The sequence below is a fragment of the Photinus pyralis genome, unplaced genomic scaffold, assembly GCF_008802855.1.
Source record: "Photinus pyralis isolate 1611_PpyrPB1 unplaced genomic scaffold, Ppyr1.3 Ppyr1.4_LG3b, whole genome shotgun sequence".
NCBI lineage: Eukaryota > Metazoa > Arthropoda > Insecta > Coleoptera > Lampyridae > Photinus > Photinus pyralis.
Window position 1 is genome coordinate 20,058,713 of NW_022170510.1, and position 12,684 is coordinate 20,071,396.

At 35.5% G+C, this 12,684-nt stretch overlaps 1 protein-coding gene across 1 annotated transcript in view; it reads left to right on the forward strand.

The window, feature by feature from the left end:
- Positions 1 to 386: 386 nt before the first annotated feature.
- The window catches only part of LOC116166408 (neural-cadherin), a 154,811-nt gene continuing 142,513 nt past the window's right edge, over positions 387 to 12,684 (forward strand). The window contains exons 1-2 of the mRNA XM_031481361.1: positions 387 to 414; positions 1,697 to 1,840. Of these exons, the coding sequence (XP_031337221.1) occupies positions 387 to 414; positions 1,697 to 1,840 (172 nt within the window). The remainder of the gene's footprint in view (positions 415 to 1,696; positions 1,841 to 12,684) is intronic.

Here is a 12,684-nt window from a genome sequence, read left to right on the forward strand (position 1 = left end):
GTTGAGATGGAGAGGAACCACCAAACTTAAAATTTAAAACTAGCATCTTGTAGAGGGAAAAAAGTTGCCATAATAATGTGTCATTTAGTTTTAAATATCTTTATGACCAGCAAAAAATAAAAACGTTTTTGCAAAATTTCGTTTTTTCCGGATATCTCCATTTTGTTATCCATCAAAATACGCAACTTCTCCATATTATATTTAAACTACATACATACCATTCTCTTACAGTTCCCGAGATTCCTAAGCACTTACGCTTCAAAAACTCCAATTCGTTGCTAGACTGATTTCTTACACATGCCCACTAACTCAAAATTGTCTGTATATTCACGAATAATCTTCGAGAAAGTTCAACAGAAACTTATCCGAACCTCCTCCAATCCACAATGTATCTCGGTCCTGGATACGGCAACTGTTAGATTGAAATTGTATTTCGCAAAATAAATCTATAACTTCGGCATTTGTCTCTGCACGGAAGAAAGTTACACTCAAAATACGGTAGTTTCGCTAATCGACCTCACTGACTCTAAACGTTAAATGGAAATAAACAAATAGCCAATCCTCAACAAACCCAATGATCGGAAAACTTACAGTTAAACTTGCACCTACCAACAAATTCAAGAGTTTACTACCCGTAAATTAAAAGCAGCTGAAGGCGACATAATTTACAGTAAAGTGAGTAATTATATTTAAAACTAAGTAGATTACCTTTTGTTACAGCACTAAAACTTACACGAAACTTGAATTTGAAATTAACGCAAATGCAATTGTACTTGCTGAAGGTAAAGGCTTAAAATTAACTTGAACCTACCATTTTCCATTCATATAAACGACTAGGTTCCAGATATCATAATTGTTAACATTGTTGCAAAGTGAAGGTATTGTTTTTAAAGGTTAACTTACCTTCAAACGTGAAAATGGTGTCTCTATTTACGCCAACGGTATCCGTAGCTTGAATTTTGGAACATCTCAACTTATTCAAGCGGTTCATTCAATAGAATGTATATCAAAACCTTAGTGTTTGAGAACAAATCCATCACAGAACATAAACGACGCTTCATCGAACTACAAGCAAGGTGTGTAAATTGCTCAGCAGAGATTCACCACGTTGATCGTTTTCTATCTGATGTCGCTGCTAAACTTTGTTGACTATTTCACGCCATAAAACACAATGCGGGCCGTTTGTCTTACCACAACCAATTAATTATGTGCGATAAGAAACGTTGTCCTTTGTAACATCGTAATGTAGTGTATTTAATGGTGCGAACAAATTTAGGTCATCTGTTTCTTAAGATAATAATTGGTATATTGCCTTTGATCTCGCACTTATGATATTTACGAAGAGCGGCAAACAGGAAACCATTTACTACAAATACAGCGCATCCTTTCTAAATTTGTAAGATTTATCGAGATCTGAAGCGCTTCGATAAGGTACCAACGTTTAATGGGCATTTATCATTGTCAAGATGTACCTACGATAGCTTCGAACTGTTTTCTTCTCTTCGTAAAAAGATAAATCACCTTTTAGTTTTTGGAATTTGCCGCTGTGATATAAATTATAGGTTCGGAAAGTTTATCGATACAACTTCCCCCTTAGCTTGTTAGATATCGTCGAAAGTGCAAACACCTCATCAATTTTAATTGTACGAGTACTTAACGGTATTGAAAGCGAGTTTAATTGGAATTTCTGTTTCAGTGACTAAATTTATCCGCATTGGAATTGCGGACAAGAATGACAACCCTCCGTATTTCGACAAGGCGCTGTACGAGGCGGAGGTGGACGAAAATGAGGATATACAGCATACCGTCCTTACTGTTACCGCCAAAGATCACGATGAATGTAAGTAACTTTTATCTCAATAATGCCTACGCGGCAAACCAAGCTATTGGATAATTAGATTGTACAAATCTGTACGTGACCCATAATCGAGACGGAGTTTTTGTTTTCTTTATTCATTTCTTATTCCCTTAGCGCGAAACAGTTATTCTCATCTCTCTTAAATCTAACTAAATAGACAGCCGAGATGGCATTGTTTTAGTTTAGTTTCAAGGGACTTTCGCCTTATATTTCGCGGATCGTGTTAAGAACTTGTAGTACTGGGTTACACCCGATCTAGATCCTAAACAAACTTTATCTTGTATGTGTAATGCTAAAGTTTTTGACTGGCGTCATTGTACATGGAGCCTTTTGGGATTGGAAAGCAATTTTGACACTACACTCGCTTTCTTTACTGAATTACGTCTCGATACGCGCTTGCTTGTGGTAGATTTACAATGCCGGTGAACTACTTTTTGCTTTCGACGATAGCATTTCGTATGCGTACTGACAGGTGGGATACGCGCGTCTACCTTTTTTATTATCCCGCTTTACTGTAGTGGCTTAGTTTATTTGACCCTGCAAGAGAACACGGTTTTTACACGGGGTGCAAAAGAGACACGCCTTGATCACAGGAACTCTTAAGTACATTTGCATTCCAAAGGCAAAGTAATAACTTAGGCAAACTTGACTTGCAATTATAATAAGGACTGTTTGCAATCAGGAATGTTAGAGATATTAGTTCTGAACACAAATTAGTTGGTTAATTACTCAGGCCAAATACTTCATACTTTAGAGTAGGTAGCACTTTACGAGTTGATATGACGTATATGATTTACCTTGATCGTAAATTATATAGATATACCTAATTACTATTTGCGCTTTATAATTTGTTAGCTTTTCATTAATGTTCTTCAATGTTTAACGTGTACTTTCTGCCAAGCGGTCCACGTACTTTTTTGTAGAGCACTCTCTTTCTTGTGCTTACATAATGAACGTTGCCTTAATTGTAAAATAATCATAAATAAACATACAAAGACTTGTGATTTTAAATTGACAATTTCCAACTTGTAGAGCGAGTATTCTTTTGAATAAGGTAGCGCAATGACACTTTGACGTATTGCCTCGGAAACAAGTAACAAGTCTCGCACATTGAAAAACATTGCAGCCGTTTATTCTCCGGATTATCTGAGTTCAGCCAAACAACTAACAAGAGTTGAGTAAGATCTATACAGGGTGCCTCTGTTTCATCTTTCACAAGGAATCTCAGTTGCTGTAAAAGTTTCAAAGTTTAAAGTCAACTCTTATTATTTAGACAATTAGACATTCATACATTCGGACATTATCACACTTGGACATTCAGACATTTATTTGGAGTATATTCAAGGATACTTTAGAGATGCTTCACAGTCTTCATCCATATTTAGTCTCAAAGCATCTTCAATTTTTTTCTATGAAAATCAGCAAACATATTATTCCCAAGTTTTTATTGATTCACCAGAAATTTTCAAAAATTGTTCAGAGTTTGCCCATGGATTCTTCACGGATTCCTTCAGAAGTTCTTCAGAGATTCCTATACATTCTTAAACTACGCTTCGGGGATACTTCGAACATTCCTCAAGTATTTAAAGATTTTCGCGAGGCTTTTAGAGGGCTTTTTTTGAAGTAATTTCAGGGAGTTTCCGATATGATTTTTGATTCTCTGGAATGTGTAGTTTGGTTTTCTGCTGAGTTGGTTTAGTGGAGAGGTCACAATTTGCAAGCAGGGTTCTGACATGAAATTTTGTAAGAGAACAGTAGATAGAGAGCAGCTTGTTTATGGGAATTTTTCGAAATAAATTCCCCTAACCACTTATGTGATGGTTTGGTCCGTCCGTCGATTTCTACCAGTTTCCTAATGCAATCAATGTCAAAAATCGGAATATCACCTGTACTATACCCTGTATCCCAGATAAGGATGTCCATCATCGGGATCTTCCAAACCATAGAATATACGACGATGGTCAAATTAGGGAAGAGTTGCGCGATTCTACAGTAATTATCATACTTTAAAGAAATCCAGACAATTCCAATTACTTCCAAAGACGTTTTTATTTTTGTCTGATGGTATTTGAACAGAAACAAAAAAATAAAAATCACTTTCTCATTGGGACTTTTTGAGCTCTACAAGATACCGTTCAGAGATTTTCAATATAACGTCTCGTTTCGAAGAAATCATTATGATTTTTTATATGGCCCATAAAAAAAGTACACACTGTATTGAGTAGCTTTTTTTATTACAAATACAACGATATGCGGCACACACAAAAATACAAAAGCTGGAAACTGTTGGTTTCAACAGGATGGTGCACCCGCGCACAACGCCAGCGCCCTAATCGTGCTAGAATACCTAGCGGACAAATTTCCTGGAGAATGGAAAATTTCTCCGATAGGTATTCTTGCACGATTAGGGCGTTATTCGTGAGTGCACCATCCTGTTGAAACCAACCATTTACTATGTATCATACATCTGAAATTCATACATTGTTACAACACTTAGTTAAATTTTAAACGCCAGTTTTCCAATTTTACTTATGCCCCTCACTGTCTGCTTAAATAACTATCAGCCTCGTTTTAAACATTCTTGAAGCTTCGATACAACTAATCCCTCCTTTCCTCTCAAGTTAGTCAAATTTTTCTCCAATTCCCTTCCCGTCCTCAATCTTATTTCAATTTCTGCTCTCAGGTTCTTCATTTCCTCAAGCTTTTCTCAGGTGTTTACCAAATCCTTGCTTCTCAATTGCTTCTTATGTTCCTTTCAAGTCCATATTCTCCTCAAGCTTTGCATTTCATTTTGAGCGTCTATTAAGTTCCTCTGAAACGTTCTTCTCCAGTTTCTCTCAGATTCTCAAATTTCTCAAGTTCGTCAGGTTTTCTTTAAAATTCATTTGTTCCCCTCAAACCCCCAAGTTGTCCTTAATACACCACTTAAACCTCTCTTATTTCCCCTATATGACGTTTTGAACGTCTGCTCAAGTTCCCCTCTTAAGCTTCCCTCAAATTCAGCTTTCCTAAAAATCCTTAGAAGATTCTATATACTCCCCAAAACTCATCTTTCTCCTCAAGTTCCCCCTTAAACTTTGTTTGAGGTCCTCCACATATGGCCTTCGATTTCACAGTTCCTAGGACACTATTCTATAATTCCTTTCATGCAATCCTCATCCCTCTTTTATTTTCTTCGTCAGTCGCAAGGTTTTCAAGTTGTTCCCAAGCTCCCTTCCCGTTTCTCTCAAGCCGCAATCGTCTCCAGATACAAATTTCCTCAATATTCATATTCAATTCGGACACAGAAGTTCATTTCGTGAAAAATAAAAGTGAAAGAACTTTCCCGAAATTTTTGAAATGACAGATGCTGCAATTCTATTTCACTTTCAAGTGAAATTTTGCTAATACCAACCTAAAAACATATAGGTTAGAAAGACGCCTTTCATAACTTGTTTAATTATTTAATTTCGGCATCGACAATTGCTAGGATTTCATGTGAAAATATTTCGCTCAATAATCTATCCAAATGTTAAGTTCTGGGGAATCTCTTACTATCCTCATTATTTTGAGGTTTTCGTTACTTATTTTCATGTTGTTCATATTTGGAAATTTCGTTTCACTTACGATCCTATATGATCCTATGTACTCCGCCCTTTAGGGAATCCACTTTATGCCCCCAGTAAAGTTGGTTCTATTATATTCCATTTAACTTCCAGTATATGTTCATACAGTTTTAGTGAAGCGTAACAGGGTGATACCTCGGTAGTTGTTGCACAGTTTGCTGTCACCTTTTTTGTATATCGGAACAACGTGCCCTACTTCCCAATTCTCAGAAATCCTTTTCTTCTTCCATGTCTTATTATATACTTCTAGTATTATTTTCATTCCCGCACTTCCCATGTCTTTGATCATCTTTACTGTTATCTTGTAATTTACAATTTTTCAGTCTATTCACGCCTCCATCATCTCCTCCTCTATACTGTCTCTTTCTTGCTGGTTATGCGTCCCCTCGTCCTCTTTCTCTATTCCTTCGTGTTTTTCGTCTTCCTCAACTAGGAATTTTCGTTCATTAGCTCGTCCTTCCACCTGGTCAGTATATCTTGGTTTCTCTAACTATTTTCTTCACTATGTTCCTTGGTTACTTTTGTACCTCTTGTTGTGTCTTATGATTTACTGTTTATATATTGTTTCCAACTTTGTTTCTTTATCTCTACTCGCTCCTTTATATTATCATTCCACCATGATGTTCGCTTGATGTGCTTCTTTCCCCTCTTTACTCCGAATGATTCCTCTGCGGCTGATATCAGTTTCGCTTTTATCTGCTGCCACATAATTTCCTCCCCTAGTTTTATGGTCTTAATCTTTATATGATATGCCTATAATTTGCTGATGCTATTTGTTGCTTTTTATTTTTCCTACCAGTAGATAGTGGTGTCTGAAGATTTCTGCTCCCCCACTCTTACGTCTTTAACATAGCTTGCATATCCTTTTATATGTTTTTGTATGAGTGTGTAGTTTATAATTGATTTTTCACTCTGCTGGGTACTCTTCTGTGTACTTATGTACAGTTTTGTATTTGTGGAAGGGACAATAAAATCGTCCGCTACCAGCATTTTTCATTCCCAAGAATATATTAACTACAATTCGACTGAATTGAAAAAATTTATGCGCAAACTTTATCCCATTGAGTTTCAAGGAAATAAAATATTACCTTTGATACCAGGCCACGGCCGTCTGAATTCAGAAGGGCGCTTTCTGCCAATAATTGGCAATCGAATTAAAACACAACACAAAAGGGAGGAAGTGATAGTGCCGCATATAAACTGCGAGAAAAAAACGGTTTTCACGTCGAGCAACTCGAATACTGAAAAATCGTAACCAACATTCAATGGAAAGCAATACAATTTTCCTACCGAAGATTTAGGGTTTTGTTCACATTAGTTTACGTTGAAATTGCATTGGTTCCCAATCACATTGCTGCTTCACAGCATCAGAATGGTCGGATTGGTTGCTGCCAATTCTTTCGGCTCCAAAAGCCTTATTGCTGGGTTCTTTCGACTCTTCTATCTATATCTTCTATCTCGCAGTTTTCTTCTTCTTTTCCGTGAGTTAATTAATGATTATTATTCAATCCTGATCATCAGTCCTTTGTGAAACTAATCTTAAGATTCAACCTATTTATGACTATTACACAGTCTGTATATTTGTCATGCAAGTGAGTTGTAGTGAGTTTTCTTGGTAAAGTTTTCACCCCTTATTCTTCTGCTAGAGGTCACTCGAATGTACTTTTCTGTAATTTTTCCTCTCTGTTGATCTTTCTTGATATTTCATGTGCGCGTTGCTTATTCCTTTAGAGAAGATTGTTCGTGTTTTTCATTTATACAATTTTAATACGCCTTTACTTTACTTATGTCTGCCTGAAAACGGATGTATAATGGGTATTATAATATTTTCTGTAGGGTTTTTCTTTCTTTCTGGTGTGGTGGTTGGCTTACTCCATCCAATTAGTTTTAGTGGATGTATGTTTAGAAGTGATTTATGCCATGAGATATGCACTAGTGATTCATCATTATTTTAACACGTATGTTCCTTTAGGGCTTTGTTTTCTCTTCTCATCTTCTCATCTCTTTTCTTCCTGTTATTTCGTTGTTGTCTACCTGAATATTGCTATCTACATCGACATCCTATTGTGAAATCAAATAATAATACATATTTAATAAATAATAAATAATAAATAATAAATAATAAATAATAAATAATAAATAATAAATAATAAATAATAAATAATAAATAATAAATAATAAATAATAAACAATAAATAATAAATAATAAATAATATTATTATTATTGTTACATTAATTAATGTACCAGTCCCTGGAGCAAACTATGCTCTTCCCTTCATAAGATATCATCTAAAGCCTTACGGTTAGTTCGCCAGTGACGGGCAGGGAATTGCATCCGAAAAACATTAAGCTTCTTTATGTTCTGCCAAGGTTTACGATATTTATTTCCACGAAAATGGAAATATCTTCCAAAATTCATAACGTAAGGGTTTGAGGTGCTGGTTTGGTTATCGTGACGGGTTTCGAAGGAACAAGTACAATAGAGGATCGCGTTTAATTCAGTGAAAGTCAGTTTGCAAGCAACACAGTAATAATAGGTTGTACGTGTATAGATTAATGTGGCTTTACAGTATCTTCATAATCAACAGGCAAAACGGTTTCATCATTGCTCTATGATGTTTCACCACAAACCTCAATCAGTTAATGTATCCATTACATACATTTCCCAAATATACCTACCATTATAGGTTAATAGTGCTGCTAATATTAAAGCTGAACACCGCAGTTTTAATAAGTAGCGCCATTAGTAATGGCTGCTATAAAGGAAGGGTCACTGCAACGTGTGACTTTCGTCAGCAGTCAGACAAAGCTCTGATTGCTTATTGCATTGTTTATCGCTAATGAAAAAGCAAATGCATCCCTGTGAAGCTTTTGTAACAAGTTTACAACTCCCGATGGTCGTTGCGGGTCTGAATACAATAACTTTTGGAGCAAACACTAACTTAGTTTTACAACATTACATAACAGTCCCAACTAACGCAGGGCCATAAATGTTTTACGATTATGTAACACGTGTAGGAACCGTTATGCGAATAATTCTTTTTTAATAATATACTTATTTACCTAATCGTAATGGCCGTTTCAGTTACTTACAGGATGCATCAATATATCAAGCCGGATAAATACATAAAAATGAGGGATTTATTAGAAATGCTCGCTCAAATCTCCCATTTCGATTTGGTGGAAGAGGCACAATGACACGCCGTTTTTGTAGTGATTGCCGTATTCAATAAAGATCAGACGTGAATGCGACAAAAAATTGTAATAGTTCTGGGAATGTAACCTTATATCGGATTTATGTCGAAAGGTTTCGTGAGGGTTCCACTACAACAGCTATATAAATACACTTAAATGAATAGAATTATCGTTAAGGGCCACCCTAACTAATTGATTCTGAATCCTTTCCGCCGTGCCAATAAATTATATTTTCATTGCCTTTGAAATTTCTTATAAATTCCCTATTTTTGGAAGTTCAATAAAATTTTTTACGCAAAAGGCCAATATAATTTCGGTGTTGTCGTTTTGAGTTTTCGAATCGTAAAGTATATAGGAATTCTACATTTCTACATTCTAAATTAATTTCGTATTTATATAAACCTACTTACGATAACTTATTACTTACACCTCCTGTATTATTTAATTTAAACGTACACGTTAATGAATTTAAAACAATACTTCCATCTTGTAACTGCACCCTCTCTCGTGTTTGTTGTACGTCTGTGTAGCATTACCACCAGCATCAGTAGTGTAAGCCTAGCGCTTCCCTCTCCTTTTTTCTGACGTCACAGTGCTGCGTTGTGATTGGCTGCGCCATTTTGTGGCGGTAAGTTTGAATTTTTGAATTTCCGGATGTCGGCCATTTTGAAGCGTTAAGTTTGAATTTGTTTATTTTCCCGATGGTTGCCCTTTTGTTGCAGTAAATTTGAATTTGCGTGGGGTGACGAATTTTTGAATTTCCGGATGTCGACAATTCGCTTGTAGAGCCACCTAGTGGGGATTTGATGGAGTTACAAGGATCGATAATATAGTTTTCTGTAATTAGCATCTAGTAACATAATTCATGAAATATGTAAATTCTTTGGAGCGAAAAGTTCGCGAATTTGTGAAAATGATAGAAAATTGTAGAGTTGCTAATATGTAATAAAAAATACAAAACTCCTGCACGATTTCAAATTTGCCGCAACAAAATGGCAGTCATTCGGAAATATATCCAAACTTATCGCCACAAAATGGCGCAGACAATTGCAACGAAGCACTGTGACGTCAGAAAAAAGGGGGAGCGAGGTACTGAGCTTACACTACTACTGCTTATCAAAAACCGCGTTTTTTTAGAGTGCTAACTAGCATCACGATTTAAAAAGCGTGTGGGATTTTTTATTTGTAAAAAAATGGTACACCCGATACAATAACATTTAATGATTATTTCAGCTCTTTAACAGTTTAAACCTTGTTTAACAAGCCAAATCTGTTTAATGAAAACTCCTAATTAAATTTTTTAAGCCGCTGGTTTCATTAACGCACTTTCGCTCTGACGGGATTTATAATCTAACTTCGTTCGATGAGAAATTTTAATTCGGTGTTAAACAATGGCATCCAATTAAACGACTTTTGTTCGTCGATGCCGCATTAAATTCTTATTTACTGGGTACCTTCGCCGAATTGACTCATCAAGTACGCGATTAAGCAACACAAGATAGAAGGACGGTTCGCATATTTTCTTTGTTTTAAAAATAAAGTCCGTTAGTCGTAGTTTAAGTACTTTTGGTATCGCCAAATAAAAACACTTTGGAAAGTCCCCAGTACATTCAATACTCCTAATCAAGATTGGACTGGTCTTTGAATATTTCATGTGCATTTGATTAAATTTGTGTTTTTACTGGGTAAATACTCACTACGAATTGCAGTTGTTTACATTTTAAAATTGGGTTTAACATGCATTTATTATTTTCCAATGACACCCCCAATCGTACAGTTTTACATTGTGTGGGCGTTTAAAAATTAGATAAATATCAAGTTAGTTATAATTTCCAGTAAATTTGATTGATTAGGCAGCTTTGAAGCATTTTTGCGTGACTCAGCATGCGATCGACTTTATTTTTCTCTTTGAAAAAGATACGGTTGCTTGACTTTTCACAAGAAAAGCCACGCAGAAAAAGTAAACACGGAACTTTTTATTGATTTCAAATAGGTTTTTCACTAGGATTTTCTCTGTGTTATGGAAGTTTTTTTTTGTAGTGGATATTTTAAGAATACGACGAACAGCGAATAGACAAAAGATGTACTACTTTATAAGATTGTTTTTTTATCACTATGGAGAAACGTCGAATGCGAGTCTTACTTATACTTAAAAAAACTGTTTAAACGGCAATTTCTGTCGAAAATCAGGATACTGCACCATACAACCACACAGTTAATCAATTGACAAAGACAAAATTTTATTCGGCAAAACATAAAAGATATTAAAGAACAATCTTGAAAGAAGGAATAGCATTTAGAGCCTGTTTTTGCACATACCACGTACGCCGACGTTCGACAGACAAATAAATAGAAAATCTTAATTACTTACAGTTTTACAATAATCCAATAAATTTGGTCATTAAAATTTGGCGATATTCAGGACACTTAGAATTGACACAGACACTCGCTGACAGCTTCAGGAAAGTTCATTTCTTTTCCCTTAAACGAATTTAATGACACGAACTTGCTTGTCGAATTAGATGACAAAATTTGGTGGCTTTTCGGACGGTAGAACACTTTTACTTAGAAAAATTACAAACTTTGTCAAAAGGCTTCACTACTACTTGGTATAATCACACTCAAACTAACACTTTTTCCGTTAACGTATTCTCTCAACACAATTACTTTTCTTCTACAGATCCTGTAGTGGATACAATAACGATGAACTGCCTCCCAAAAAAATGTATAAAGCGTGCACACTCTTAAACCACCAAATAATAAATAATCTCTTTCTTATTGAATATTCACACAAACAGCCAATCACAATCAGACTCCAATAACGGAAAGAACCTTGACACCAAAAGGGTGATAAAATCGCGACAGCTTTATCTTATGCTTTTAACCGAAAATTTTTTCCAGGAGGCAACAAAATGGGAGTGTATTAAAAATAAAATTATCCTGATTTAAAACCAAGATCGAGTGTATTTTAGGGAGATTAATAGAAGACAGTAAATTTCACAACCCTTATGTATTTCACGCATTCCTACACGCATTTTTATCGCCGATAAAAAGCTACCTAGCGTTTAATCACTTAAAAAATCATCTGATTGGTTAGAATTTGAAACAATCACCAAGCTAACACACGTGCATTAATAAAATTTTACCTGAAACCGTCAAGAAAATCGCAATTTCAGGGCTATTTTGACATTAGAATGTTGATCTTTACCTGACTAGTACTGTAATATTTTTGCCTGACTCCCATTACAGTCCTAGTACATGCAAAATAACAATTGAATAAGTTATTCAATCGATTGGTAATGCAGACTATTGGATATTTTTAAATATTAATATATACACAAAGGATAATGGTTTTTTAATTACTAACAATTAATGGAATATGTATTGAAGTAATTATTGCTTTAGTTTTGCGCCAGTCATTAAAAGGTTTGTATGCCTTTTCGTACCTCTTTCTTGACTTTGTGGGGAGCGAATATTGTGGCGGATGTGGCACAATGTTTAACCTGTTTCAACTCGCTACCGCTGATCGACAACGCGAATCTCCACTCGCATAATCTCGCAGGTCGCTCTTGATATGCAGCGCTGATTAGCTTACTTTGCGAGCCACGACTCGTTTACGACAGATGGAGCAACTAAACACTAAATCTACAGTAACTGTATAAAGACAGTGTGGTCATAATGCTGATTGGTTTAACCGAATTGGTTAAAGTTTGCCATGGTTACAATAATGCTTCCACATTTCTGTCCAGCAAGATAAATTCACCTTGGTTTCTAGGTTAATTTCCACCAATCCGGTGCAATTGGCCAAATCATAGCAGATCTCCAAACTACCAATTGAAAATACCACCCTATGACCACACTGTCTCTATAAAGCCACTATACTAAATCTAACAGCGGTTTCTCGTCTTTTCTTGCTAATGTAAGGTAAAAAGTTTCCAACTTCTTGTCTTCCGAATCTGTTACTTTGGCCGTCGCATTTTTTAATTTTTTTCATTTTTACAGTAAAGAATGTCAATTTATAATACA